At 38.4% G+C, this 23,462-nt stretch overlaps 5 protein-coding genes across 5 annotated transcripts in view; 3 read left to right on the top strand and 2 right to left on the bottom strand.

Moving 5' to 3' along the window:
- Positions 1-1,398, top strand: part of LOC129241467 (zinc transporter ZIP5) — a 73,242-nt gene extending 71,844 nt beyond the window's left edge. The window contains exon 4 of the mRNA XM_054877800.1: positions 43-1,398. Coding sequence (XP_054733775.1) covers positions 43-1,073 — 1,031 coding nt within the window. The 3' untranslated portion in view covers positions 1,074-1,398. The remainder of the gene's footprint in view (positions 1-42) is intronic.
- Positions 1,399-3,933: 2,535 nt separating this feature from the next.
- On the bottom strand, positions 3,934-5,679 carry LOC129240936 (39S ribosomal protein L39, mitochondrial). The gene is made up of 5 exons (XM_054877012.1): positions 5,450-5,679; positions 4,904-5,240; positions 4,640-4,740; positions 4,135-4,577; positions 3,934-4,069 (listed from the first exon to the last, which is right to left on the bottom strand). Exons 1-5 carry the CDS (start codon positions 5,520-5,522, stop codon positions 4,013-4,015), a joined length of 1,011 nt encoding a protein of 336 aa, XP_054732987.1. The 5' UTR covers positions 5,523-5,679; the 3' UTR covers positions 3,934-4,012.
- A 225-nt stretch (positions 5,680-5,904) lies between these two features.
- Positions 5,905-7,153, top strand: LOC129242685 (proteasome subunit beta type-7). Its single transcript, XM_054879475.1, has 4 exons — positions 5,905-6,104; positions 6,162-6,341; positions 6,402-6,873; positions 6,940-7,153. The coding sequence occupies exons 1-4, from the start codon at positions 6,043-6,045 to the stop codon at positions 7,066-7,068; spliced, it is 843 nt and encodes a 280-aa protein (XP_054735450.1). The 5' UTR covers positions 5,905-6,042; the 3' UTR covers positions 7,069-7,153.
- Positions 7,154-9,908: 2,755 nt separating this feature from the next.
- Positions 9,909-23,462, bottom strand: part of LOC129240816 (uncharacterized) — a 37,711-nt gene continuing 24,157 nt past the window's right edge. The window contains exon 5 of the mRNA XM_054876817.1: positions 9,909-9,938. The gene's annotated coding sequence lies outside the window, so the exon portion shown is untranslated. The remainder of the gene's footprint in view (positions 9,939-23,462) is intronic.
- LOC129240815 (uncharacterized) overlaps positions 12,973-23,462 on the top strand; it is a 46,813-nt gene continuing 36,323 nt past the window's right edge. Inside the window, exons 1-4 of the mRNA XM_054876816.1 lie at positions 12,973-13,080; positions 13,165-13,324; positions 13,399-13,763; positions 13,827-13,912. Coding sequence (XP_054732791.1) covers positions 13,051-13,080; positions 13,165-13,324; positions 13,399-13,763; positions 13,827-13,912 — 641 coding nt within the window. The 5' untranslated portion in view covers positions 12,973-13,050. The remainder of the gene's footprint in view (positions 13,081-13,164; positions 13,325-13,398; positions 13,764-13,826; positions 13,913-23,462) is intronic.

Genomic DNA, 23,462 nt, shown 5'->3' with positions numbered 1-23,462 from the left:
ATTTTAACAACAAAAACAATTCTTCTATTCCCTCCCATGCAGCTTGGCTCTACGCCAGCATTTCCATATTCATACTATCCGCTTGTGGACTACTAGGCATACTGTTGGTGCCGCTCATGAAAACAATCGCCTATCAGGAGATTTTAAAGTTTCTCGTCGCCGTTGCTGTGGGCACGCTAGCCGGCGATGCTTTGATGCACTTACTGCCGCATGCCTTGGTGCCCGAACATGGCGCGCACGAGTCCGACGCAGCTACAACTGCTGAGGCAGAGGAGCATCATGGTACACATGAGGCAGTATGGATTTGCGCATGCGCCTTCTTCACTTGCATTTTCATGTACGTGCTGGAACATATTTTGCCACTACTGAAGGGTGATAGCGCCAATGGACATGGACACGGTCACTCGCATGGCGGTCATGCACACACGCACGGGCATACACACGCGCATCACACAGAACACGCAACGCCTGATAAAACCGACGCCACAAATGTCGCGCCGATCGTCAACAGCGACGCCAAGGAAATCAACATCATGTTGAATGAAACGAAAAAGGATCAGAAGACGCCATCACGTCCGCTCACACCGGTCGCCTTTATGGTCGTCATTGGTGATGGCTTGCATAATCTCACCGATGGTTTGGCGATCGGCGCCGCCTTTGCCAGCGATCCTGTCACCGGCATGGCTACCGCTTTTGCTGTGCTATGCCACGAACTGCCACACGAATTGGGCGATTTTGCGCTCCTGCTGCAGACGGGCGTATCGCTGCGCCGTGCCGTCTACTTGAACATTGTAAGCTCGGTGTTGAGTTTTGTGGGCATGGCAATTGGTTTGTTCATAGCCGGTGCGCATGCGAATATGACACAATGGATCTATGCGGCCACAGCCGGCTCGTTCCTGTACATAGCGCTTGCCGATTTGGTGCCGGCGATGAGTGAGGTGGAAGGCCATGCGGGAGATGCCAAGAGCAAGTTGAAGGGCACACTAATACAGATTACCGGCATGCTATTGGGTGGCTTTATAATGCTGGCGATTGCTGTTAATGAGGATGCGCTCGCAGAGCTTTTTAAGTGAATAATTAATATTATATAATTTGAGGTTTGTGGAAGAAGTTGCAAATGAGCTTCCTAGTCTAATGCTGGGAAGGCGAGCTTTTATAAAAAAAAACCAGTCCTGAACTGGGTTTTAGAGTTTCTGTAAACGGATTTCTATTTTCTAAAAAGTGTAGACAATTTTTTCAAATCCCAGCTTATTTTATGATTTTCGTAAGTGTTAAAGTATTATTAATATTAGTCTAGATAATTTAAGTGTTTAGGAGTATTAGAAACAAATAATGAGCCGAATTAGCTTAAACTAAAATTTTAATTCTAATAAATTGCCGAATTTTTTAATATATAATTTATGTAATAATGTGATTGTTATATTTTTTATTTGAAATAAATAATAACGAAATCAAAATAAAATATAAAATTAAAAAAAAAAATTTTTAGTATATTTTTCAACGATAAATCAAAACAAATAAGAATAAATTATACAGGGCCCGGCACTCGAAGTGTAAACAACTTCATAGCGCTTGCGCAGCTGACGCATGGGAATCAGCTGTCTGTGAGTAGGCTAAATGACAGTTCAGAGTATTGTTTACAAGCGCGCGGAAGCATTTTGCCTAGAGTAAACGCGAAAAAAGAAAATCAATAATGGATTTCAAACGTAATAGTGTGATTTCCTCATAAAGGGTGGTTAAGTTTCAAGGGCCGCTGTTGATTTAAAATAAAATACAATTTTTTTAAGAAATTATTATCATTTCTCCTTATTATGATAATATTGGTATGGCTCAATTACGAATAGAGCAAAATATCGGCCAAATGGTCACCGCGGCCTCGGCGGCACACCTCCATCCGATGGTCCCAATTTTCGATGACGCTGAGGCATAACTGAGGTTCTATGCCGTTAATGTGCCGAATTATCTCATCCTTTAGCTCTTGAATTGTTGCTGGCTTATCGAAGTACACCTTTTTTTTCAAATATCCGCAAAGAAAGAAGTCCAACGGTGCAAATCACATGATATTGGCGGTCAATTGACATCACCGCGACGTGAAATTATTCGGCCATCAAATTTTTCGCGCAAAAGAACCATTGCTTCGTTAGCTGGGTGACAAGTGGCACCGTCCTGTTGAAACCACATATCGACCACATCCATAAAAAGTTCGTTATCATCTCACGATAGCGAACACTATTCACAGTAACTGCCTGACCGGCCGCATTTTGGAAAAAATACGGCCCAATGATGCCGATGGCCCATAAACCACACCAAGCAGTCCCTCTCTGTGGGTGGCACTGGTTTTTCGCCCAAATGCGACAATTCTGCTTATTGACGAATCCACTGAGGTGAACATGTGCTTCATCACTGAAGATGATTTCCTTCACGAAGTGTGCGGTATGCATTTTGATTTGAACGCCCGTCTTCATAATAAGCCTGAATAACTTTAACGCGTTGCTCGATTGTGTATCTTTCCATGATTCGAATTGAGTTCGTCTAAAATTGAAAAATACCAAATTAAATGCAGAAAAAAGCTTGACCTTTCGGTGTGGCTCACATTCGAAATCATGAAGAAGAGACCTGAGCGAAATCCCCGACGAAGTGCCAATCAAATGGAGAAAGAACTGAAAATATCTGACTGTTGCATCCGCCAAGATCCAAAAGGCGCATGATCTCACACATAAGCAGCAACGAGTCAGACTTGAGAGAGCGAAGGAGTTGTTTCGCTTGAGCAATTCGTAAACTCCCAAAACGATAGGGTTTGGTTGACCCAATGTTCATACGAGAATTTGAGTCGTCGATTGGCCACCAGGAGGCAGTACCCGTCACAGGTAATAGTTTGAGCCGCTGTAACCGCAGATGGGTGCTCTCCAATCGTTTTCATCGAGCCTGGCGTCAAGGTAAATGCGAAATATTATCGGGAAAGTATTATGGAGGTTGCTTTGAAGCCATGGGCAGACGAACATTTCGGTGGCAGACCCCATGGACATTTCAACCGGACTCGGCACCGTCTCACAGAACTCGAGTGAACCAAGAATGACTAAAAAACAACGTTCCGAACTTCATAACGTCCACACAATGGATCTCAAATTCACCAGACGCGAATCCGATGGACTATTCTCTTTAAGCCATTTTCGAGAGCAAGGTCCGAACTAAAAAAATTCTCCAGTCTCGAGGCGCTGAAAAAAGCCATTGCCCGCGAGTGGGCCAAATTACCTGCAAGTCACATTCGGGCAGCTTGCGATTCATTTCTAGACCGCCTCAAGGCCATAGTCAAGGCAAAAGTTCTACTCTAAACTAGTGCGATCTCAGGGAATCACTAATATGCTGTGGCATATACTACGAGCATACCATAAAATATTGCTTCTCTAACCACTCCATGCGAAGGAGACTATAATCCAACCACTGCGGTGTAGTCACGAATCGTCATCATCTGACTCATCTAACGGTACGTCCAGGAAACATGCTGTTCCAACGGGTTGGGTCCAGAAGGACCCAAAGTATAAGACTGGTCACTCTCACATGTCTAACTGTTTGAATGCTCCCTCATAATGGACAATTTGCTACAAGGTTTCCACCATATGCGAAGGTTTCTCACTCAAGTGGGCACAGAAATGCAGCACTTTGGCGCAGACATAACAATTTTGAAAGCAAAAACTTGTATAGAAATCTAAATAATGAGCATTGAACAATTTAGAATCGGAGCGGATTTGTTAGTAGGCTGATTAGCTACTGAAAAGTTTCTTATTTACTAAGCGCCTACAGGAGAATAGACGATAATTTTGAATGCAATGTGCACATACACATAATTTCATATAAACAATAACCGTAGTCTACATTTAGGCGCAGTAAAATGACTGCAATAGGAATCGCCAAAACGAATACCAAACGTAAAAGTAGTTTATATTATTTATTTTCATTTATTAAAATAAAAAACAAACAAAAACGGTTATCGGTTATACAAATTTTTTTCCGTTTAAGCTATGTGCTGAAGTGATTCTTCGAAAGGCTCATTGGGCAAGCGTGCAGGATTCTGAAAAAAAAAACATATATATATTGACATTTACTATATATATGCATATACTCAATAAAAGTTACCATTTTTCTTGCACGTTCCTCCAATGTGCCGTAGGCTATATGATGTAACGTAAAACCAGCTGGCAAACCAACACCCTGTATACGATACAATGCATTATTATCGCCCTCATTGGCGATCTTATGCGCTGCGGCGACTGTACATTTGCCAACGAAACGTGAAGAGGCCACCATAGGACCACGCGATATATCTATATGGGTGCCCATGCGATAGAGTGTAACACGTCCTTGATTCTGTTGTGCAATACTGGGCAATTGCTCACGCTTGCAACGTGAATCGGCAAACATTTCCAATGCTAGTTCACTATTTACATCGAGACGTTCTAGTTTCAGATCCTTTGCAGCTAATTTTACCATTTCAGCGGATAGGGCACGTAATTCTGCTTTACTCGGCTGCCAGGCCTGTGCACGTAGCACTATATCGTAAACAAAACTGCCAGATTTGACTGCAATTCGTTTAAATAAATACAATGGTGCGAATTTATAGCAAAAAATATACAATACATACTGTTTGGGGTAGGGAAGCTGTGTAATTCCAATTGGGCTTCATCAGTAAAACCATTTTGCAGCGCGGCACCCAACATGAAACTGCATGTGCGCCAGAACGCTCTGAAAATATCGCGCAAAGTTAGAAATACTATTAAAAGCTATTTCGAAAAAAAATTTTATTAAATCACATTTTCACAGCGTTTTGGAATTCGCTGATTTGTTCACTTTTAGGAACCAATATAATATTTGCTATGACGAACTGAATATGTATTTGAGTACGTACTTATTTACCAAATGAGGATCCGCAACGGTAAAATTTAACAACTGCAGCGTGCAGGATTCAGTCAGCGGCCGATGCATATCCCATGGCACGTTCCCATCGACGAGCGCTAAGGCGGAACGTTTGCAATGACCTTCACTTAAATGCTGCGCGCAATTATATGGAGTCGATAAATAAGAATTCATAGCTAGAGTTACATCCTGAGGCAGTCCAAGATAACGCACTTCAATTTTTTCCACTCTTCCAACCGCTTCTTTTTGTCGGCGTTGTTCTTGAGTGAAGAGTTCATTGCGTTTTACTAGCGCAGGACTGATGGTGGAGTTGGCGCTGGAACTATAACCTAGACAATTGAAATGGAATCAATTCTTGCTCTTGTGCATATCCAATTTAAAAATGGAAAAATAAATAACTAAAATGCACAAAAAACTGATCTAGTTAGATTTTGTATTCTAGCATTCACTTATGTACATATATACAACTACACTCGTTTATATAAAACTTGAACTTTTTCTTCGCCAATGCAGTGCATTTCTCTTTTCGGAAACTTACGCAGGCTTGTCAATCCATGAAATCGATTACATGTATTTAATACTGTTTGGAAGAGCTGTTTGTTGCACACCATTTCACACGCTTCTTACAGGATTTTCTCTTAGCTTTTCAAAATAAAAGTATTAAAATTTTCTCGGGCGGTAGCAAAATTGTTATCAAATCAGTTCGTTTATTCAACAGCTGATGTCAACGTGCTTCGATATTGCCACTCAGTCTGTCTGATTTCTGAATTTGTCAGTCTTTTTTTAAGCACTGGCTGAGGCATTTCAGCGAAAAATTCTTTGCCCTTAATAAACGATTTGTAAACCCATTAACTACGTAATTTTTCCTCCAAATGACTTGAGGAAATTTCGTTCATTTCCCATATATATATTTACATTCACAACTCTTTGCACAAAAATTCATTAATCGCTTAGCAACTTCTACTCTATTGTGAATAACGACTATTGTTAACTGCTGGTTGTCGTCAGAAGAAGCATCCAAAAAAGCGCTGTCACAATTTTGTTGGTCATCTTTATTCGCCGAACAACTTTATATCCCTTTTAATAATTTTCTGCAAAGCAAACTAAATAGTTTAACTAAAAGCCTTTAAGATGAATATGGAATTAGTACGAGATGTGCCCAAAGGTGGCTTCAACTTTGACAACTGCAAGCGGTAAGCGGTTTTTTGTTTTGACGCAAATGACAAAATGCTTTCATGATTTCTTCATAGAAATGAGATGCTGCTAAATTCTGGTTTCCAGCAGCCAAAGACTGTAAAAACAGGTACGACTATTGCGGGAATTATCTTCAAAGATGGTGTAATATTAGGAGCGGATACCCGTGCCACCGAGGGTCCAATTGTTTCGGACAAAAATTGTTCGAAAATTCATTACCTCGCTAAAAATATGTAGTAAGTATTCGTTTTTACAATTTCTGCAAAAAGGGAATTTTAATTTCAATACTTACGTAGCTGTTGTGGTGCTGGAACCGCTGCCGATACTGAAATGACTACCGATTTGATTGCATCACAATTGGAAATGCATCGTTTGAACACCGGTCGTCAGGTGCCTGTCGTAGCAGCCAATACACTACTTAAACAATTTCTATTCCGCTATCAGGGACACATTAGCGCTGCTTTAGTTCTTGGCGGTGTCGATAAGACCGGTTCATATATTTATTGCATACATCCTCATGGCTCCACAGACAAGCTGCCTTATGCCACTATGGGTTCTGGCAGTTTGGCTGCAATGTCTGTTTTTGAATCGCGCTGGAAACCCGACATGACTGAAGAAGAAGGCAAATTGTTGGTACGCGATGCTATTGCGGCGGGTGTGTTCAATGACTTAGGTTCCGGGTCCAACATCGATTTATGTGTTATACGCAAAGATTCGGTAGATTACTTGCGCAATTATGAGTTGGCTAATCTGAAGGGAACACGACATGTAAGAAATTCAATTCAGTTTATTTTTATAATTTTTTTTTTTTAACAATTTCACAAATATTTACAGGGTAACTACCGCTTCAAGCCAGGTACCACAGAGCTAATCGGCAAAGAGGAGGTATTCCCTGTTATACCCTTTGAAGCTTTCCACAAAAAGTTGTCAAATGGCGAAACAACTGAAGCCATGGAAATATGAGTATGCATACGGAAGCATACGAATATAAGTTAATATTTGGTTTCTTGAAAATAAATAGTTTTTAAAGAATTGTCTTATACAAATATTACGATGGTTTAAAATGCGCAGTTAAATTGAGAATAGTTATACAATTTAATGAATCAAATGAAGGAATAATTGAAATTAGGTTGATTGCATTACTCTTTTTCCGCAGCTTCGCTGGCCGTAGCGAGTAAAGAATTATAGCTCGTGAAGGCGCCCCGCACGGCACTAACCACCTTTTCACATGCCCCATCAGACCCACTCATCTGACACCCCTCTCCCTCTGGAACCAACCTATCGAAACAGAAAGTTTCCTGGGTCTACCGTTAGATGAGCTAAACGAAGACGACCGGTGATTTACACTACACTGACAGGGCAAAGTTACTGGTTCAAGCACTCATTTCTGTGGGTCGTTCGCAATCAATTCTACTAACAATTACGTTCATATTCAGATTTAGAAGTATAATAGCCTTTGGCGAATTAAAGGAGTTCTGCATTTCCTTTTCAAAAATCGAAAATTTAATTGTTTTCGTGTTCGAAAAATGTTTAAAGGCATTGCCAATTTCTTTAATATTTATGAGAAAAAATTCAAAATACTTAAGAAAAATTGCGTAACATACCGCGAATCACAAATAAACTGGTACAGTTGCTTGTTCTGACCTCAATCCTTTGCAACTAGAGAACGGTTCAATCAATTTTCAATTATAAAAAACGAAAATAATATTTACATAATTTATTGTGAAGTTTTCCAGTAAACAAAACAATAACTTAATTTTACAACTCAAACATAAACTGGGACATTGGATGCCGTTCTGGGCCCTCCCGAAGTAATACAGAAAGTAGTACCGGAAAGGGTGTCACCCCAGAAGGAGAGGAGGGGATGTTTTAGTGGCCATACCACTCGACGCAGTAGACGACGGTCGCTGTAAGTGCGAAGGTCTTTTCAACCCTACCTCACCCACCAAAAAAACCAAAAACATTGGGGCATTAATGAAAATATGGAAATAAAGGAAAATTTATGAATTAATATTTTGTGCAGTATCCCTTTGCGCTAATTACTGCTTGAAGATGGCATTGCATTGAGTCTGCTAGAGTTTTGGTGACATCTCTTGGAATATTTTCTCATATCTTCTTAATTATTACCACTGATCTGCCGTTTACGCAATTCACTTTCAAAGTGAGCCAACAACTGTTGAATGGAATTGAGATCTGAGCTCTGAGGAGGATGGGGCAATACATTTTTTTACAGTGTAAAGCACTTGTTCCCTTCCCTTGTCAAAAGATGACCAGTTCAGCGATGGAATACTTTCATGTGGAGATTATCTCTAATTAGTCTTAACATGGATCTGGTTGATGCATTCATTTCCCTCGACTTGATTTTCTGCTTTCTAGGGGATTTCTGCGACGTCTTTCTCGAACGGCTTTTGACGCTGCACTGGTTCGAACCACGCGAGGCAACTACTTCTTTTCCCGTCTGTCACTTCGAACGTTTGGGAAAAACGAAATATTAAGTTTCTGCAGTGATTCGTAAATCTTACTTGCACCTTTACCAGACTTATGTAATGCAACACCGCAATGCGATTCTCCCCTAAAAAATTTGGCTGCCCAACTTTTTGTTTGACTTTGATACAAAATTATGCTATTGAGGTTATTACTTAAATAAACGGAGTTACCGTTAATATATAACAGCCCACGGTGACGTATATTGCAATGCGCGGCAACTCTTTGTATGTTAGCAAAAAGTGTCCCCGTTCACTGCTATACCATCCGCTTTTACCTTTTCTAGTACAGGATATCAATTCAAGTGCTTAACATCACTTAAAGTAAGCCGCAGCCCGTCTGTGGTAAATAATGGCGTAGTCAAAGCGCACTTCTCCCTCACCCTCAACCTCATTAAGGTATACAAAAACTCTATGGCCTACCTGCCAGAGAATTTAGCCAGAATGCAAAGTCCGGACAGGAACAGATTGATCTTGTCAAAACCCGAAACAAAACATTTAGAATAGAAAACAATTCAAAGTTTTTCAACACTTCGTAAGGGGGCGTTCATAAATTACGTGAGATGTTTTGACGTGATAACGTCTTATAATTCGATTTATCCGGCTGCACGCACGAAAAAATGTGTCGTTACCTTGCTCATTAGTGTTACCTTGCTTATTTGTCGTTACCTTGCTCATTGCCGTTACCTTGAATGAACTGCAAGCGAAAGCGCGGAACGAACAAAGCAAACGAACGGCAACGTTCGACATCTTGCTCTCTCCTACTTAAGTGAGCGTATATGTGTATGTATATGCCTTCTTATTGATTATTATTAATTTGATTTACTTGAAAAATTTAAAATAAAACCAAGTTTGTTAATAATACCTGTTGTTTTAATATTATTATTATTTTTTGACGTGATAACGTCTTATAATTCTATGTAGCCGGCTGCACGCACCAAAAAATGCGTCGTTATCTTGCTCTTGCGTCGTTACCTTGCTTGAACAGCATGTTATGTTATGTTATATGTTGTGTTATGTTATGTTATGTTATGTTATGTTATGTTATGTTATGTTATGTTATGTTATGTTATGTTATGTTATGTTATGTTATGTTATGTTATGTTATGTTATGTTATGTTATGTTATGTTATGTTATGTTATGTTATGTTATGTTATGTTATGTTATGTTATGTTATGTTAAAGTATATTATGTTATGTTAATGTTAACTCATTCTCTATATCCATACAAAATATCTATCAAACAAATAAAATTAAAATTTTGTTTTGAAAATTTCAACCATTACATCAATATTTTCTTATGACGTTGTCACGTTAAACTATCGTCAGTAAACCGACTTTACAGACAACCTCTTTTTTTCAATTTTCTGTACCTCCCTACCCCCCTGATGAGGTGTCGTGAGCTTTTATTCAACCCCCTCCCCCATCCCCCAATCTCACATGAGATTTTTCAAAATGTGGGTTTCTTATGTAAACACATTAGATTGTTATTGTAAAAAGAAAAAAAATTTGCTTCGTGCTTTTATTTACAATTAGTTAAGACTAGTAATCAATATTGCTGAGAGATATAAGTGTAATAAAAATTTAATAATACGAGTAGAAGACTTAAATCGTAACTACTGCGATTAAAAACAGAATATCTACTCTAATTCAGTTCATGGAGAATCATGCGCGGTTTCAAGAGAGACTATTGGGACCAACATGTCCATATGATTTCCAGTAAAATCGTCTGCTCATTCAACTTCGTTCTGATCTAGCGACTCTAAGCCGTTGACGCTTGCGCACAGTAACTCATTAGCTCGTCTTGCGACAATCCGTGAGGGTCGCACTTTGCGGTACATACGCGCTTGCTTAGCTGGTGCAATGTGAGCTGCTCGCCTGTGCTCTGCAGCTCTTGTGATAGATGCGAAGTAAATACCGCATGTACTGCAGCATTTTTCTCTAAATCATCACGTATACTTGGGCAATAGAGATCATAAGGCGTGCTGATAAAGGCATTCAGCGGTTGAATCGGTAGGCGTATTAGAAATGGAGCAAATGACTTTCCGTCATGTTCTTTAAAGTGCGGAATTATCAAACGTCAATCAACCTAAGTGATGGGGTATGGAGGTGGCAGAAAACGGTCGAGAAGAATCATATGCAGATAACTCCGGCGTGGGCAGCAGCAGTTCTGATCATCGCATTTCACAACCTAAAAAAAAAATTAAAAACAATTTCCCTTTGTAACTCTTAATAAAAATTTGTTGACATTCGCGCTCGTTAAAAAACTAAAAAAAAACATAGGCACGCATAAAAATTTGATATGAATCAACTGCAATGTACCTGGAGTAAATATTAGCTCTCTCTAAACAAAGAAGGTTGGAACCTGTCCGTGTGTCGCTGCCACACAGCTCGTACGCTCTTGTTCATCGAGTCGCACGTTCGGCTGATAGTGGCGCGAAAACAAACGACGGGCTACACTGTACCGTAAATTCAGATTAAATTGAGCTATTCGGTATAAAACAAATGTGGTGGTTTGACAGCAGTAATGTACATAAAACGTCGAAGTATGAATGAAATTATTTTCTTTCGAACGAATTAGTGAATGATCTTAATCATACTACGATTAAGCTTATGATTAAATCTTAAGCATGTACAATCTGGATAATGGACCAAAATAGTATAATTTTTTTTTTTTGTTTCAATTAGAAAAAAAATTGCGCGATATTTGCCGAGACCGCCCCCTCTCTCCAACGTAAGATTAGATGAGATTTGACTCGACCCCCTCCCCCCTTAAACATCTCACGTAATTTATGGACGCCCCCTTACGAGGCGAATGATGTTATTTATTTAAATTGATGCTACAGCAGATACTACGAGATGCGGGGCCACTTTCGACAGAGTACGCAACTTATTTTTCAGTTCAGTATTTCTCAATGAACAAAAATGACAGAAAACTGGAGGACTCAAGCAAGCGAATTGTGGAGTGTTCCTAGCAAAGGTTCACCAAAATCGTTGAAGATGTTGAAATATTCAGCTCTATGAACTCCGAGAGCTTCATGTCAATATATGCTTAGTTACTACACTGGCACATACATACATACATCTCTCACAAATTAATTTTAGCATAACAGTATTCCACAAGTGATCCGTTGATGGTAAGTAAATAATGGGTTTTCCAATAAGAGGTGTTATTTTGATATTCAAAGAAAAGTCGTTCTATTGTTTAATATAAATGATCGGATGTTTATTTCATTATAAAGAGGGAGTTATGCCGTTAATAGTGGAAAATAACATCAGGCAAATGACCACCACGACCACGCTTACAGGACAATATCCTTTTCATGAAATTTTCCATAACCGACTTGCAAAGTGGCTACCCTATGTTCTCGATAGCCTCACGAATTCCATCTTTGAGGTCTTGAATCGACCCTGGGCTGGTGGAGTAGACCTTCTCTTGCACGTGGACCCACAGAAAAAAGTCACAAGGTGTTGAATCACAAGATTTCGGTGGACAATTGTGATCACCTCTTCGATCCGGAAACTTTCCCCGTAAAAGGTCAATGGTTTCGTGGCTTGTGTGGCACATAGCGCCGTCTGGTTGAATATAAACGTTGTCCAGATCAATGCCATCCAATTCCAGCCATAAAAAATCGTTGATCATCTCTCGATAGCGCAATCCATTCACCTGTAGCACCTGCTATTGGAAAACCCTTTATATGAGAAAATATAGGTTATTCGCTTTATTTCGGCAATTAAATTAGCATCGTTGGGTCAATTATTCTTCATTTGCTCAATAACTTTTATCTATTTTGAAGACAATTCTATAATTCTGCGACTAAAGGGTTCTCGTTCCTATTAGCAAAAAACTTTACCAGCTCATTTTACCAAGACCCTCTCTATATAAATTTTATATCATTAAAAAAAAATTGTGCGAGTGCTTGAAAATGTGATAGCCGCTTGGTGGCAGGTCTCGACGATACGGCGATTGCTATTGAATCTCCCATCTAAGGTTTCGGAGCTTCTGGTGTGTCATTAAAGTAGTGCTTCCAGTCATTGACCTTTTTTTTAAATGACCTTTACTCGAAATTTCTGGCCGATTCTGATTGACCTCTGGCTTTATTCAAATCAGTTTCTGACAGTAGAAGTTCGCATTGAAGGTTTAGCTCGATAGTAAATAGCAGCTCGCACTGAAGAGTTTAATACATAATTGTGAAAAAGGTTCGGGACTCGAAAATATGTAATATAACAGTTTATTTGCTATGCCTTCCAATATTTTGGTTTTTTGCTTTTTCGAGAACAAAGTCAGAGAACAAATGTACATATTTCAAATGCTCTTTTCCAACACTAATCGAATTGAATTATGGTTTTGAAGTATTTTTTATATTTTATAATTTATGCACAAGCATTGAAAATTAAAAAAAACTCAGGAATTTCACAAAATATATTTTGAAATAAACGTAACCGTTACACACATTTATAAATGGCCAGCATAAACGTCCAGTCAAAATCGGTAAATTACAGTACCTGGAATTATTTTCAATCGTCTTTTAGTAATTCATTTTATTTATTTATTAATTTTTTCACTCCATTACAGCCGCTCAGCAGCCGCGTTTACAAGTTGTATGCCATCAATTTCCACACGAATTCGCTAAGTTCTATACGGGAAGAGTTCAGGAGACGCGTACAATTGGGCGACCGTAGACGGGTTATAGTAATCGACTTGGAAGAAGAAAAAAAGCTCTTAGCACTAAAAGGTGAGCCTGAATATAATAGAAATTGCAAAACTAAGTAAAAACTAAATGGAATATCTCCTGCTTACTCAACACAGTACGCAACACACAGCGCTTCGACGATTTCACCGTTGCACTGGCAGCCATCGAGCGCTGCTGCAATGAATACGCGAATATGTCCAGAAAAATTGAGGAGGAAAATAAGTTTAACTTAATCGATTATTGGTTGGGAAATCTTAATGTGTCCACTGGCGCAACACTGCTAAGAAAGTCGAGCGTAGCAATCAAGAAAGGACCGGTGAAGTCAGCGAAAGCCCCAGACACATCCGCCCCTGAGAAGCGGCCAAAAGGTTCAAGAACTGCAACTAATAAGAAGTCCGTTATAAGTTTTCCCGTGTGTCCACAACTGGTGCCAAAGGAGCACAATACAGTTGGGCGTCCACCAATGCTATCCAAGAGGAGGGTAAGAAGAAGATATGTGTGATTGTAATTGAGATAAGACATTTTTTTATTCCATGCATCACAGTACATACAAGACGAACCGGAGCAATCGAAACTATTCATAATAATCATTGGCGATATGGACAATGACTTTTACTTAAAATTGCTAAGGTATGAAAATCGACGACGTGGTGAGTGTCTAATATTTTATTTATTTCTTTATTGGATGGACATTCATTTTATTGTACTAAAGGGTGTTTTTTTTTAGAGGTTAGGTTTTCAAGATGAAATAAAACGTATATAATTTAATGCTATGGCCAAGAATTTAGCTTTATTATAAAGATAAGGGTTTGCCATTATGTTTTAAAAATGATTTCGGGCAAGTGGCTGCCGCGGCTGGCTCGAATAAATTCCAGCCGAGATGCCCAATTTTCGACCACTTTTTGCAGCAATTGGGGCCGTATGTCAGCAATAACGCCCCGAATATTCTCTTCCAAGACGTCAATCGTCTCGGGCTTATCTGCGTAGACAAGCGACTTCACATAGCCCCACAAGAAATAGTCCAGCGGTGTTATATCGCACGATCTTGGAGGCCACGCCACAGGTCCACGGCGCGAGATAATGCGCTCACCAAAAGTTTCCTTCAATAAATCGATTGTTGCGTTGGCTGTATGGCATGTAGCGCCGTCTTGTTGGAACCAAAGGTCGTCCACATCAACATCGTCCAATTCAGGCACGAAAAAGTCATTAATCATGGCTCTATAGCGCGCTCCATTGACTGTAACATTATGGCCGGCTTAATTTTTAAAGAAATATGGACCAATGATTCCCTCTGCCCATAGAGCACACCAAACAGTGACTTTTTGAGATGTAACGGCGTCTCAGCAATGGCTTGTGGATTATGGAGGGGGGTAAGGGATAAACGCTAAAAAAAAACACTTTTTTCATGAATTTATTGTAGCGAAACGGCTCAAGTCAGTTTATTAAAAGTTGTTGCATATTATAAAGTAACATTTCAAGAATATTTGATAAAATTTTCATGTAAAAATATTGCAAAATGAGCGAATGAGAGCACATTTACGTAGACGTCTTTTCAAAAATACATTTTGCAGTAGTCAGCATATCTCAGCGTAGAATCATCTGAAATCAAAAAAATCGAATAATTTAGTTAAAGTATGAGTTAAACTTCCCCCCAACGTTTATTTTGACGATTTATTTTCATTTTCAGCCATTTGGTAGTCGTTTGAAGTAAAAAGTGATTTTTGACGAAAAACTGCCGCCATTTTGTAGGTGTAAAACCACCTTAATATAAAAAAAAAATGGCGAAAAAAAACGTTGGGGGGAGGTTTTTTATATGTAAAATATGTGTCAAAATTTCAAAAGGATCGGTTAAGTAGTTTTCAAATACCAATTACTACGCACTTTAAAAAAAAGGTTCGAGAAAACCGCGTTTAAAGTTTTAACGGACTACGCGCGCAACTGCTGCGTCTCGGCAGATGTTTGAGGCGGCTCGGCTTTATGCTCTATAACTTAAAAAGTTTTGCTCGGATTGACTTAAAATTTTAACACGGTATTTTTGAAATGTTTTACTACAATAACATGCAAAAAAAAATCGATTTTTATCCCTTACCCCCCCCTTATGTTCACTCCAAATGCGACAATTTTGCTTATTGACATACCCAATCAACCAAAAGTGAGCTTCATCGCTGAACAAAATTTTCTTGTGAAAATCTGGATCGGTGGCCATCCCGTTTTGGGTCCATTCACCGAACGTGCGACGCGCTTGATGAGGTGTAAGTCTATTCGTTATGAAATGGCAAACCAAACTGAGCATAAATCAAGTGACAGCTGTCAAAAAGAGCATCTACGAAAAAAGTAGTGCCCACTTGAAAACCTAACCTCTAAAAAAAACACCCTTTACAATGCCAAAGCAACAAGAGAAGAGATTCGAAGGCATGTCCCAAAACGCCTTTATTAAAGGTGGTGGCAATAGACCAACAAGAATGTTTTGTATAACAAAGCAAATTATTGGGAAATAATGAATTCGCCATGTTTCATTCTGAGCTGACAGCCACATGGACACGGCGAAAGAAAAACAACAAATCAGCTGATTTACCAACACCACCATTTAATAGATTCGCCTTGGCATATCCAAATTGTTTCGAACAGTTTTTGAAACAAACCTTTACTTAAATGTCAGCAGCCTCTACTCAAAAGTAAATGCTACATTTCATGAAATAGGACTAACAATAAATTGCACTTTAAATGGTGTCAATAAGTATAGTACCCAACACTCGCCCTCTCTCTCTCTCTCTCTCTCACACTCTATCTGCCTCTTTCTCTCCTAACAACCCAACTTATGGAAAACTTACGAAAGTTTCCACCTTCCACCCCAGACTTCCGAACTTTCATACTGTATGGAATAGACAGTTAATTTAGATTTTAAACTCATGGTGACGCGATCTGAATCTATGGCTCATAATGCACGCACACTCAATACTCCAGAGTGGCTGATTCTGCTTACGTTGCTTTTTTTCAAACGCCTCTTCTATTTTTAACGAAAAGCTGATCGTTAAATTGCGCCTCTAAATTCGGATAGCTGTGATGTTTAACTCCTTCATCAATTCTTTATTAGACACTTGCGCTGGCTAAGTTTATTGAATTTTTCTCTTCTACGTTTCCTTTTTAACACACTTTTGTTAGCTCGGGTTGTATGTATGTATGTATGTATGTAACGGAATCTTTGAGCTTAATTTTCACTGGCTTCTAAAAATCTGATCGACTTGGAATTTTGCACACCTATCAAGGACCGATGACAATGCAATAATTTGATAAAAGTTTTCCGTTATCCTTATTAGGATTACCAGGATTAATATTTTCTTTTTTTACCTGTGGGCAAAAAGTAAGGTGAATTTGATTGTAAAATGAAAAATCTTTATTTCTAATGAAATCCGTCTTTTATGCGTATTTAACCCCAACATCTACCGTTTCTATATTACTAAATGTGTCTTATAATACGTTCACATATAAGTAGATGATCTACTTTTTCGCGCTTAACTCAAAATCTGTAATTAAAAAGCGTGATTTCCCATACAAAATTTGTCTCCCAAAATCTGACATTATAAAATAATCCTAGATAATAACGATATTTTTTGGCATACAACCCTGTGTTTACTGTGTTATCGATAATTATTATTACGAATGTAAGGAGAAACATCAAAATAAAAACTAAATGAAATGGATGCCGGGAAAGAAAACAGGTCTGTAAACATAATTCTAATAAAATTGTTGTCAAATATTATTAAATAGGGATTCATTTTACAGAAAAAAGCGTGGGTCCATGAACGTTTTGTCCTCTTATTACTTAATATAAAATGTAATACAGCAGGTAGTCCCTGACGATTTGCGCAGAATGCTTCAGGTCATTATCTTGCTGGAAGATCCAGCTCGAGCCAAGGCCTCGTTTGTCCACGGATGACATCAGGTTTTGTTCCAAAATGAGTTATTATAGTATTAGAAGCGATCCATATTTCCTTGAATGAAAACGAGGTTTCCAGCTCCTGTGGCTGCAACTGCTCCCCAAACCATGCCACTGCCACCACCATGCTTTACAATCGGAATCAGATTCTTAGGATCCATGGCAGTGTTTGGTTTTCTCCAAACTTTGGCTTTGCCGTCGTATCCAAATATGTTGTATTTGGACTCATCAGTGAATAAAACTAGTTTCCGAAATTCTATTCCCTTATAAGGTGCTTTTTTGCAAACTCCATACGAAGCTTTCAGTTTTTCTCGCTTATAAGGGGCTTCTTGCGAGGAGTTCTGCAGTTGTTACCTTCATTATTAAGGGTCCTGCTTATTGTACGTGGGTGGACAACAATTTGATACCTTTCGGCTACCTCCTGGGCCAAATCAGTAGCATGTATTTTCGGATTCTGATTCACTGCTTTGCGAATAAAGAATACATCTCTCCGGTTGAGCTTCTTGGGCCGGCCACTACGCGGCTTAATCTCCAGAGAATTCGTTGTTTCAAAGTTTTTACAAATAGTTTGTACCGTAGACTTGCTTAAATACAATAAATCAGCTATTTAACCAAAGGATGTCTTATTACTTCTGTACTCAACAACTAATTTTCTCAAATCAGTAGAGATTTCTTTGCGGAGCGACATTATTCCGATCGTACACTTTTTCAAAAGACAAAATGCCATAAATTTTAAGAAGAATGCAAAGTAGAACCACAAAATAAAATAGACGGTACTTTACAGTTCAGTATTCGCAGAAAAGAAGAGCAAAATAAGTGTCCTAATATAACGTATGTACACTTTTGTCAGTGCATTTTTTTGGTTTTTCGTGAATAACTTTTAAAGTAACTACTGAAAATAATTTTTTTTTTTTTACATTTGTTAGACTGTTACAATAATTAGACTTAAAACAAAATTGCATTATTACATTCCTTTTGAATGCTTTAGATCGGGAGAAATTAAGAATAAAAAATAGTTAAAAAAAAACTAAAAAACGCGCTTTTATTGCTAATCGAACTAAAAAGTAGAAAATAAAAAATAGTTTAAAAAAACTAAAAAACACGCTTTTATTGCTAATCGAACTAAAAAGAAGAAAATAAATTTTAATGACAAAGGGACCTGTAATGAAGTAGCAAATCGAACGATCAGTCATAGTCAACTACCTCAGAACAGAATTATAACAAAAATGAAGATACAAATAGAGTAATTCAAATTAGAGTTAAAAATTTAAATTAAATTTTTAAAATTTATTGTCTACTTTTTAGTTCGATTAGCAATAAAAGCGTGTTTTTTAGTTTTTTTTTAACTATTTTTTATTTAAGACATAACTACCTGCAGAAAAGGGTCAGTCACTCACTCATCACAATAAATCATTCGAAGAGCTTGTTCTATGAGCCAAAGGAAACTGGGTGTATTTTGATGGATTTATTAACTCATCTCAAAGGTAGGCAGCTCTAACATAATTTCATTGTAACATCTTTATGTGCAAGAGATCCATGGGTAACATAAAATAAGGTATTTCTTAGAGACCCACCCGATTGGTGGTAATGATGAAGAGTCCATATTTACTCGTAGCAACTTAAAATTTCTTTACCTTGAGCTAGAATCTTCTGTGGCACTAGATGCTACTTCTCTACCGGTCATTCTTTCTCCCTCAAAACCTCGAAGAAGAGCCGTTCTCTAGCAATTTCAACAAGGCTTCAGTTATCTGCTAGGAAAAGCTGTAGCTTGCTGCTGTTATTGTGCCTCATATTTTTTCTTCCATAATATGTAGTATAATTACACTGCAGAGTTACCAAGCGTTTCTGAAAGTCTGAGTTGTTATATTATATATTAGAATAGGACATAATTTCATAGTTCTCCCAGGTTGACGATTTTAAGGGCATTTCATATTATATTATATTTTATATTTTTATATATTTGTTGTTGCTGGTCACGGAAGAATGTTTATGACCTTCTTTGCCAAAAACCCCGCTCAAATGGCAAAATAGCACTAAAGCGCCGCTTTGATACCATTACGAGACCTCCAACGGGCAGATATATACAGTCTGAGTCCAAAGGTGTTGATGTAATGAAGAAGATTGATGGGATTTAGGTTGGCGTACTAGAAAGGAGCACCCAGTGACCTCAATCGTCTAACTGCGAAATCCGGACATTTATTGAGAAAGTGTTCAGTAATCTCGTTCTCTGAAAGCTCGCCACAGCTTCGGCAATGGGGGTTAAATGGCAACCCTAGCTTTTCCGCGTCCAATGACCGGTAAACACAGCTACGAGCTTGAGTTTGGTAAAAAGTAAATTACAGATTCAGATCCCATATCCGAAAACCGGCAGAAAGATGGTAAAAATAAGTTTGCACTTGGAAAACTCAGTCCAGTACATTTCCTATGCACAGACTTTCAAAAAAACTTACTTTCATCAGTTGCCCTCCTGACTGCCCAACCGTATTATGACCCCCATTTTATTCATAGTTTTGTAAGACAATCAACCAGTTTGAATTGATTTCTGCAGTTGATCTCAGTTAGATCTTTAGGTCAAAGTTAGATCAAGAAGTGAAAGTTTTAACATACTTTTAGGCTTATGAGGTTATTAACGGTATATTACCGCACTCTTACTCCTACTTCATTGGATTCTTACTATTACACAGTTGAAATGCTGTAAACCCAACCCACGACCGAAGATAATAAAAAAAGTGAAATACAAGAAAAAATTCAGAAATTTAAAGGCTAGGAGGCTTTGTTCATCTTTAAAAACTCAAGGGAGCGTAAATGCCAAATCGGTATTCTTTACTTGCTAACTTGAACGTGAACTTAACGCAGCTTAAAGCGATTTGCATATACTGCTGTAAGTGCCGGCATTTCAGAGCAAACTTCTGCATGTCACATTTGCATATCTCTTTTATTACTCTTTCTATACACACATACTTACATACATGTACAGGGGCCCATTGTGAAATTATTTGTACTACTAAAATGCGAGTTTAAAATTGTCTATTTGTGCTTCAAACTCACTACAGAATGCAATGCAAACCCTGTTTTCTCCACTTGCTTTGTCATCAGTGGCGTCCGATTTGTATTCCAATGGAGTCTCTCGGACGCTGGGTTGCACTCAGATGTCCTAGGCTGCACGCGTGCTGCAATGAAAGTGTCAACGTGTATTTCCTAGACCACGAGGTCCTGATAAACCGTTGAACCACTTTCATGCTTGGATTTGTGAAGTGAATCTGCTCCATGACCTTGGAATTCCCAGTAAGTGCGAGTTATTAACTCGTTTTGATTAATACACCGATTGAATTATTTAGTCCCCAGACACCTCGTGTCACGACTATTACGCAAGAGTTAGCCCAACTTCATCATTTGAACGAGGTAAAAGTCGTAACAAAGACCGAGGCTAATGGTAGACGTCGTCTTATTTGCTTTACGTGCGTCCCCCGAAATGTCTACCCTAACGAGAATGAACAACAATAAAATAGTATCCTCGAACTGCTTTACAGATGAAAGTGTTACCACTAGCGATGACGATAAATAAAAGTTTTCTCATAGAGAAACTATGTTGATGAATACCCAAACAACTTACTTCATCATCTGCTTCACCCTTGCAAAGCAGTTTTGCTCCTCATAAGACAGAAAGCCGACACCCCTTGAGGAAGGCTCGAACCCGGTTGAGATGTGAATATCACTCAGGTCTGGACTATCCATAAGGCAGTATGGACAACTTTTTATAAGCCACGGCTAGGTAAATTTGGCGCTTACATTCTTTATTCTGCTTGGTCGCACTCCTCCTCCTATTTGTGATGTGCGCCTTGATCTTGTTTCAGAAATGGAGGGACCTACAATTTTACAATGCCTCCGAACAGCAGCTGGTTTTTTAGGAGGACCTTTTTTAAGGCAGAAATGCACTCGGAGTTTTACGATTTCCTACCAAGTGACGACCGCTATTAGAAAAACTTTTTCTATCATTTGGTGCTTCATGCCCGAAGATTCGAACCTATGCACTTCGAAATGGTAGTTACGCACCAAACCATATTTAAAATAGAGAAGTGAATAGAGTTTCTAACATCGTTAATTCAGCCCTGGGTACACTCTTATATATGGTATAATATATAAAATGGCAACCAAACTGGTAATGAAAATAATTATATTGCGTTTTTATCGAAAACTAGCGAAAACCCGCCCGTTCCGCTGGTCGTCTTTAAAAAAATCTAGATTAATTAATTAAATTAAGCCGAAAAATACTGTATGTTTTTTATAAAAATTCTCGCGCATGAATAGTAATGAAAGAAGTTTTAAATAGTAGTAGCAATTAAAAAACGTTTGATGTGATTTACTTTATTACTTTTTTTATTGTAATGCTCTTTGGTATACAACATTCTTCGTTTTTCCATGCGTTGTTGAATAAATGAACAATACCGATGGCTTACCAACTCTTGAGCATGAAACATAAAGTTGGCCATGAGAAAAACATGGGTATTCTAAATCAATACCACAAATTGATAAAGTTTGGCCTTGTGACTTATTAATAGTAATCGCGAATGCAAGGCGAACAGGAAATTGAAGACGTTAGAATTCAAACGGCATATCCGATGGTATCATTGGTATTCGCAGTATTAAAACGTCTTCACCAGAGTATTTTCCATTCAAAATTGTTGCTTCAATGACGTTATTTATCAATCCCTTAACTGTTAATCGAGTGCCATTACATAGTCGTGGTTGATTTATGTTTCTCAATATAATAATCGGTGCTCCTATTTTCAAGTTTAGCATGTGTGGCGGTAATCCAGGTAAATCAAGGGAATTCAAAAATTCAGTGGGATGATTTACAATATCATCTTGATTTGTAACAGTGTCAACGGATCGATATGTTTGTTCTGGACTTGGTATGTTAGCCAAAATAGCCGCATTCATTTCATTCACATCTTTATTTTTGCCAGCCATGATGGCTCGCTCATGAAGCCAATCATGATTTTTGTAATTTTGAAGCAAATTTGGGAAAATACTTTGAATTAACTGTTCTTTCGTTTGACTTATTTGACAAGAGTTTGGTTGTAAAGTCATTAAGCCAGTTAAATTATCGACATTATCTCTGCGAAAAAGCAGAGAAGGAGAAGAGAACTGTTCTATTCCCCCCCGCTTTAACCCAGCTATGTGTTCAGGTGCAAATGACTTTTTTGCGTGAAGTCTGATATAAAATAAGTTCTATTTACTCTTCTTAAATTTATAAAAACTTTTCCAGGCGAAGTAAAAAAACTGACATATATTTGCTTCAACCGTATATTTGTGAGTACACAGGTAATACGTAAATATATGAATGATATAGGTAATATCTCATATTAGCATAACCTTTCTGCAAAAAATTAAGGAAACGATCACCAATCACGCCGGCAATGATACAATGAATTTTTCACTATAACTGACTTCAGATAAACGTTTATATAATAAGCGTATATGTAACATTTTAAAATTTTTTTAGAATTTTTTTTTTTTTAATTTTTAATAATAAGTGGTCTTCCTCTTCCTGTAGCTATTCCTTTTCCTCTTCCATCTCCAGCTCCATCTCCTTTCTTTATCCCGGAAGTGGGCAGTAAAAATTACTTCACTTAAAAGCTTTCATCAACAGCTTCCATCTGATACCCATATTGTACAAACACATCCAAGGGTACATTGGTCCACCTTTTCGACTATATCTCGAGACGCTGGTAACTCAGAGATCTAAAAAATTCTCTGTATTAAAGCACTCATCAGTAGCTTTGATTTGATACCCACAATGTAAAAACACATCCTAGCTTTACCCGGGTCCTCGTTTTGGCCTTCGGCAGCGCCACCTGGTGGTGAGTGGAATCAATAAACATATTATACTAACCTTCACCAACCAACTTTCACCCTACCAAACATCAACGGACAAACTCTGTCACTATCAACCAGTGCAAAGTACTTAGGAGTAATTCTGGACTCCAAACTTAGCTGGAAGTTAAACGTCGAAGAACGGGTAAGGAAAGCAGAAATTGCTTTATATGCCTGCAAACGTATGCTTGGAAGAAGATGGGGTCTTCAACCTAAGCATACATTATGGCTGTATAAGGCGGTTATACGGCCAATTTTAACGTATGGCTCGGTAGTTTGGTGGAAAGCTCTGGAGAGAGAGTACAATACCAAATTACTCGGCAGAATACAAAGATCAGCCTGTGCAATAACGGTCGGTGCAATTAG

This window comes from Anastrepha obliqua, chromosome 3, assembly GCF_027943255.1.
Source record: "Anastrepha obliqua isolate idAnaObli1 chromosome 3, idAnaObli1_1.0, whole genome shotgun sequence".
NCBI classification, from domain to species: domain Eukaryota; kingdom Metazoa; phylum Arthropoda; class Insecta; order Diptera; family Tephritidae; genus Anastrepha; species Anastrepha obliqua.
The sequence above is the reverse complement of the archived record's forward strand: the minus strand, read 5'-3'. Positions and strand labels throughout refer to the sequence as shown.